Source organism: Raphanus sativus, chromosome 8 (genome assembly GCF_000801105.2).
Source record: "Raphanus sativus cultivar WK10039 chromosome 8, ASM80110v3, whole genome shotgun sequence".
In the NCBI taxonomy this organism is placed as follows: Eukaryota; Viridiplantae; Streptophyta; class Magnoliopsida; order Brassicales; family Brassicaceae; genus Raphanus; species Raphanus sativus.
The window spans coordinates 6355677-6361328 of record NC_079518.1 but is presented as its reverse complement, the minus strand read 5'-3'; the positions used below and the strand labels follow the sequence as shown (position 1 = coordinate 6361328).

Here is a 5652-nt window from a genome sequence, read left to right as displayed (position 1 = left end):
CTGAATTATGTTTTCCTTTTCTTATTGGAGAAAAAATATTTTGAAGCTAGTCACATGTTTGATTCTTTTGTAATTGACTTGATCAGTTTATAAGAAAATAAAAAGACATGATGCTATGACATGAATGAAAATGCTACTTCTCTGTTTAGGACAAATGTTACCTTTGGTTTTTCTCTTTCGAATATGTATGGATGATGACTAAAGACGCGATTGCAACATGAACTTTGTTAAAGATCGCCTAGTACACAGATGTAGAGTGCCTGGGTCTACTTATGACTCATGTGATCTATTAAATATTATCATCATAGTTTTGATGTAAGCTTACGTAAAACTTATAAAACCTAGTACTTGTGTTTTCTAACAAGGGAACAATGCCTTCGCTTCACGTTACATACTTGAAGATGCGGTCGTTCTAGTTGTTTTAAAGAGGAATACAATGCGATACAAACATTATAAACATTGACTAGATCTCCCCTCGGGTTCTTGAGAACTTTGTTTTTTAAAAATCTACAAGTTGACAGAATACAAATGAACATGTTTTTAAATAGCACCAATGTTTTTGAGACCAAGGACAACTCCGACGCCGATGATATGACCAACGGTACCACAAGCCAAAGTGTCGGCGAGAGTGAACCCGGCTGGGTCACCCGTTTGTAGACCCGAGTCACGTGCCTCTAACTTAAGCCCAGCTGTCGCCTTCCTATTGGCTGATGGTGCTAGTCCGAATCTCCCAGCGAACAACATCAGAGTCGTCGACGTTACCATTATCTAATTAGAGAGCATAATAATCTATTTTATTGCTGCTGATACTTAATTAAGGTTTTTTCATATTTGTTTTAGTTACCAGATTTGTTGATGAACCAATGAAGTCACACTTTGCACCCAAAGCTCCATTCCCCTTGCGTCTCATGGGCACAACAGTTGCCTGAGAGCATTAAAAATGTAACTTTAACTAAAACTTGAGAATTTTTAACTAAAATTATCGTTGTGATGTAATAAACACAACTTCATACTATATTACAAAGTCTCTTGTCAAATATGATCAATCAAGAACAAAATTGAACCCCTAAATTTTCTATATATATTCTGTATGCATGTAAGTTTCGTAAGTGTATAGAAGACCAAATAACATTTTATAAGAAAAAGGAAAATGACAAACCAGGCCTTGCACTGGAGCTGCAGAGATCTTGCTAGCTCGAAGACCATTGAACTGAGGCAGTGTAGTCATCACAGTGCTCGCCATTTTCTTTGACTCTTACGTGAAAGCAAATAAAAAACTTATATTTTCTTCTGCAACCAGTCTTCTTATTTTTGATTCTACCTGATTTTTTTCTTCTGATAAGTCTTTAAAATGATTTAGCCAAGAATCATCGTGTGGCTTTGATGATCACAGAAATGGATTCTGTTTTGATTACTCCTTGCTGACGCGTCGAGTGACTATTGGCTGATTTTAAATCTGGTATCTGGATAAGGCTGTCGTGTCGCAGAATTTGTTTCTGAACATTTCCTTATTTGGGCTTCATTTTTGGCCCATTTATACTTTTGTGGGTGTTTATTTTGGGCTTCGCAATTGAGTCCCATTAATACGCATTTGAAGGATAGTAATAGACCTCCACAGTTGCTTGGACAAGACTCGAAAGCTCAAAAATGCGAGAGCGGCAACTGATTCGAGGATCAACAAAAGTAAAAGAGAGAAGATAACAAAACAGAACAACTATGATTAGGACTCATGCGTTATGATATTTATTAAGCAAATGTTTCTTTCTCATTCTTTTTTCTTTCTTAGAGTTTTTTTCACTGTTAAAATGCAGAGACGGGGTTTTGTAATGTGGTTTTGAAGAAAATGTTGCAGTTTCTTGGATCCTTGTCCTCGTTGAAAGGGTCAGATAATGGGTTACACTCATCGACAACACAACTACACAAGTAACATATAGACAAGTGAATCTACGGAGATCAAACACATGAAACCATTTAACATCTGAACGAAGACTGATGAAGTTGATAATTAAAGCGTAGCTTACATGGTTACAAGTTATACAACAACCAAAGAACACATACAAACGAAAAAACCCTAAAACAAACCCTAAAATCACACACACAACAACAATAAAAGCTTCTAAAAGAAACAAAACAAATCTGTGAGATAATAATAATAATTAAAGGATAATGGATTTCAAATCTCTAAGCGGCTGAGATCGCAGCATAGTCTTGATAACGAGACATAGCGCCTTTAAACTTGTGATCGTCTCCTTTGTGAGTGCTCAAGCTATGCGGGATGTACGCTTTGAAAACCTCCTCGAGATCCGGTCTCGTCTTCAGCTCACGGCAAGCCACCTCTAGAGCCGTGTGTTCGAACCCTTTGTAGAATTTCTGGCGGCACACGTAACCGAATAAGAGAGAGATGAAGATGAGAGGAACCAGGAGAGTCGCCCAAACGAATAGCTTGACTCCCAAGTAACCAAACATAACCAGTTGGAACAGAAACAATGCCGCTAGAATGCGAGTGTGAATGTGCGGCCACATCCTCCCGTAGCTCTCGTATGCTGGAACGTACACTTTCAAAGCCTGTCATAAACCGTTAAAAAGCCAGATCAAGATCAAGATCCACCTGAGAACGTGCTTAAACTTAAAAAACTAGGGAGAGAGAGAGTCTGACCTGGTTTCTAAGGATGAGCCACCCTAGACCGAAGTAGATAACGCCGAATACGAGGATAAGAGGAGCGATCACGGAGTAGCAGAAGGTGATAGTGAGGATGAGCATGTCGCTAGGAACCCTAGTCGCGTAGCTTAAGTCTCCTGGATACCAAGCTTCTTTGACCTCTGCTTCGGTTTTGCATAGATACTTCTTTTTTAAATGGAATATTATCAAAGGTATGATCCTAGACAGCTCGAGACCATAACCAACAAAGAACCTGAACGTTTCAAGATTTCAAGAAACATAAGTTTTATAGAACATATATACTATAGTATAATATAAGTGAAGAGGAAGGGAAACTCACTTGAGAGCAACGTAGGTCAAGAAGAAAGTAGCGTTCTTAGGGAGACTAGTAGCCAAAACGGTGATAATTGAGTTTGGTTTCTTCTCAAGAGCCTTCAAATTCTGGAACAAAGACCCTGCGAGGGTAACACCGATGAAGACGTTCAAGACCGAGAAGTAAAAGTACTTCCCGGAGGTAGCTCTAACGGCGTGGCTCTGCGAAGGGATCCCTTCAGACTTGGATAAGAACATGAGGAACTTAGGCAGCATAGCCAAGAAGACGATGAGCGCAATCTGAGGGAGGTAAGACTCCAAGATGGTTTTAATGAAGCCTATCTCCACGATCGGCTTCAAGAAGGGAAGCGTCTTCTGGAGATTCTCGAGAGTGGTGATGGCGGAGACGAACGCTATAGGGATCATGTAGAACAATATGGTTATAGCAACGATGAAGTAGATCAGGTACTGCCTGACTATCCTGCTGAAGAACTTGATCTTGAGATTCTCCCAGATGAGCTGGCGAGGCTCCGGAGCTTCGGTCACCGTCCATTTGTCAACCATCTGGCAGTGTAGAGACTGAGCGGCTAGAGCTGCAGTGACTCTGTCTGTGAAGAACACAACCGCTGCGGTTTGCTGCTTCTCAGCGAGAACCGTTCTCTGCTCTGCTTCTAGTTTGGTTACTGACTCGTTGATCAGCTTTGTGTAATACTCAATGCTGTCTACTTGCTCTCCGACTAGCCCAAGCAAGCCGGTTTTGTTGGTTGGTCGGTTACTAGTTGCTGCGAATACTGCTTCTGCACGCGCGAGCTTCTTCTTGTAACCTTCCAAGTCTTCCCATATCTTATTAATCTACAGAACACATGAGCCAATGAGTAAGAAAGATTGAGACTTTAAAAAGACAGAACAAGCAGATAGATGGATAGATAGATTACCTTGCTGTTTTCTGTTACGACAAGGGATCTGTAGAAGGTCTCAGGGTAGATGTCTCTGAAGTAAGAATCTACAAACTCCTTCTGTGTCTCACCATTAGGTGGGGAAGGTATGTCTCTAACGAGAATAGCGAACTGCTCTGGTAATACTTCTTCGCTAGACATCAGCGCTTCAGCTCTCAACGAAGCGACGTGCTTGTAAGCTTTCCATAACATGAAGTATGTGACCACAGATATCCAGTAAACCGCTCCTAGGAACGCCCACAGCCTTGAACTCTTTCTCTGTTAAAAACAGAAAAAAAGGATCAAAAAACTTCGGTGTATCTGAAGGAATTGAAGTTATGTGTGTGTGTGTGGGTTTGCTGCTACTTACAGTGATGTTAGCCATTGATAGGTTATCAAGTTGGCTAAAGGTTCCGTTGCTAGTGGTGTCAGTGGCGTTCCTTGAGTTCTTTAAGCTGTTGTCTGTAGCGGATAATGGGAGTAGAGTCGGTAAGAGAATAAGAGCCGACAAAGAAAATATCCCAAGAACTGTTTCATCAAAAAAAAAAAAAACACTTGTGTTAGAGCAATGAAGAAGAGACACTGAACATATCCAAAGAAAGAAACTTTTTGGCTTGACCAGCATCACATCATATAGATCTGGTTAAATAAAAAATTGACTCAGATCAGCCAGTCAGTGCAACAATAAAACAAGAACATTACACACAAAGTCAATCACTAATAACTTAAACCAAAGTTATCAAAGCAAAACATGTGTCCTAAGGGTTCTAATTTCAATCTCAAATGTCTAACACTCAAAACTCAAAAAAAGGGTACTTTATTTAAAGCAGATAAAGACAAAGTGACATAAACATAGCAAAACAAGATCTTCATCAGAGCCAACAATATACAAACAAAAAAATCCTTAAAAAGGAAACGTTTTTCTCCACAATTGTCTGCAAAGATGGAAACTTTATTAGGTAAAATTAGAAACCCAGATCAGAACAGAACAGAAGGCGAACCGGTGCTCAAGAAGACGAAGTAGACGGCGGTATCGACGCCGGAGAGCTTAACGACGTCTTGCTCGGTGGAAGTGAAAGCTTCACGGATCCAGGCGAATGGGTTTCGGGTCAAGGAGCTGCCTTCCCACGGATCCATTTCTTTGAGGATCCGATTCGGGTAGTAAACGGGAACGTTACCGGGTCGACGAGAGAGCCAGGTGAAGAGGAGCATGAGGACGACGAAGATGACTGCTGATGTCCCTAAGGACACAAGGAAAGATTCAAACTCCATCTACTAAATCTGCTCTCAGAGTTTCTGGGTAGCCGTTTAAAAAAAAAGGTAAAGTAACCGTTTGTTGCTTCTTCTGGTAAATTGCAGGTGAGAGAGGAAAAGCTTTGGTTGTTTTGTATTCAAAGGAGTAAAGGCAAAAAAGAAAGTAAATAAATAGTAATATATAAGAAATTGATTGAGTATTTTTTGAGATTGCTTGTCCTGAGGGGAGTTGGCTTTTGTGTTTATGGAGAGAGGGAGAGAGGTGTGAGAAGAGAGTGAAGAGCGTGTTTGATTGAGAAGGCCGACAGGTGTTGAGGAAAGAGACTCCAATGGACAAGGACTTGTTGTAACCCTACTTCAGCGACCTCTCTTTACTTCTTTTCTTTTTCTTTTCTTTTTTTTTAAAAAACAAATTCTACAAAATTATAATCTTATTTTGTCAATATGCATTCAGCATTGTTTTTTATTTATTTCTTTTTCAGTTATGTCTTT

At 40.1% G+C, this 5652-nt stretch overlaps 2 protein-coding genes across 2 annotated transcripts; both read right to left on the bottom strand.

Moving 5' to 3' along the window:
* Nucleotides 1-392: 392 nt before the first annotated feature.
* On the bottom strand, nucleotides 393-1343 carry LOC130498458 (photosystem I reaction center subunit psaK, chloroplastic). The gene is made up of 3 exons (XM_056991833.1): nucleotides 1160-1343; nucleotides 845-925; nucleotides 393-768 (listed from the first exon to the last, which is right to left on the bottom strand). The coding sequence occupies exons 1-3, from the start codon at nucleotides 1241-1243 to the stop codon at nucleotides 541-543; spliced, it is 393 nt and encodes a 130-aa protein (XP_056847813.1). The 5' UTR covers nucleotides 1244-1343; the 3' UTR covers nucleotides 393-540.
* A 636-nt stretch (nucleotides 1344-1979) lies between these two features.
* LOC108822450 (CSC1-like protein ERD4) lies at nucleotides 1980-5428 on the bottom strand. The gene is made up of 6 exons (XM_018595527.2): nucleotides 4908-5428; nucleotides 4277-4434; nucleotides 3907-4185; nucleotides 3000-3823; nucleotides 2657-2912; nucleotides 1980-2565 (listed from the first exon to the last, which is right to left on the bottom strand). Exons 1-6 carry the CDS (start codon nucleotides 5176-5178, stop codon nucleotides 2182-2184), a joined length of 2172 nt encoding a protein of 723 aa, XP_018451029.2. The 5' UTR covers nucleotides 5179-5428; the 3' UTR covers nucleotides 1980-2181.
* Nucleotides 5429-5652: the final 224 nt, after the last annotated feature.

Coding starts and splice junctions, on each gene's coding strand:
- LOC130498458 (XM_056991833.1), bottom strand. CDS start 1,243: ATGGCGAGCACTGTGATGACTACACTGCCTCAGTTCAATGGTCTTCGA. Junction 926..1,159: donor CAGCTCCAGTGCAAGGCCTG/GTTTGTCATTTT, acceptor TAATGCTCTCAG/GCAACTGTTGTGCCCATGAG. Junction 769..844: donor TTGGTTCATCAACAAATCTG/GTAACTAAAACA, acceptor CTCTCTAATTAG/ATAATGGTAACGTCGACGAC.
- LOC108822450 (XM_018595527.2), bottom strand. CDS start 5,178: ATGGAGTTTGAATCTTTCCTTGTGTCCTTAGGGACATCAGCAGTCATC. Junction 4,435..4,907: donor CTTCGTCTTCTTGAGCACCG/GTTCGCCTTCTG, acceptor TTGATGAAACAG/TTCTTGGGATATTTTCTTTG. Junction 2,566..2,656: donor GGCTCATCCTTAGAAACCAG/GTCAGACTCTCT, acceptor GGTTTATGACAG/GCTTTGAAAGTGTACGTTCC.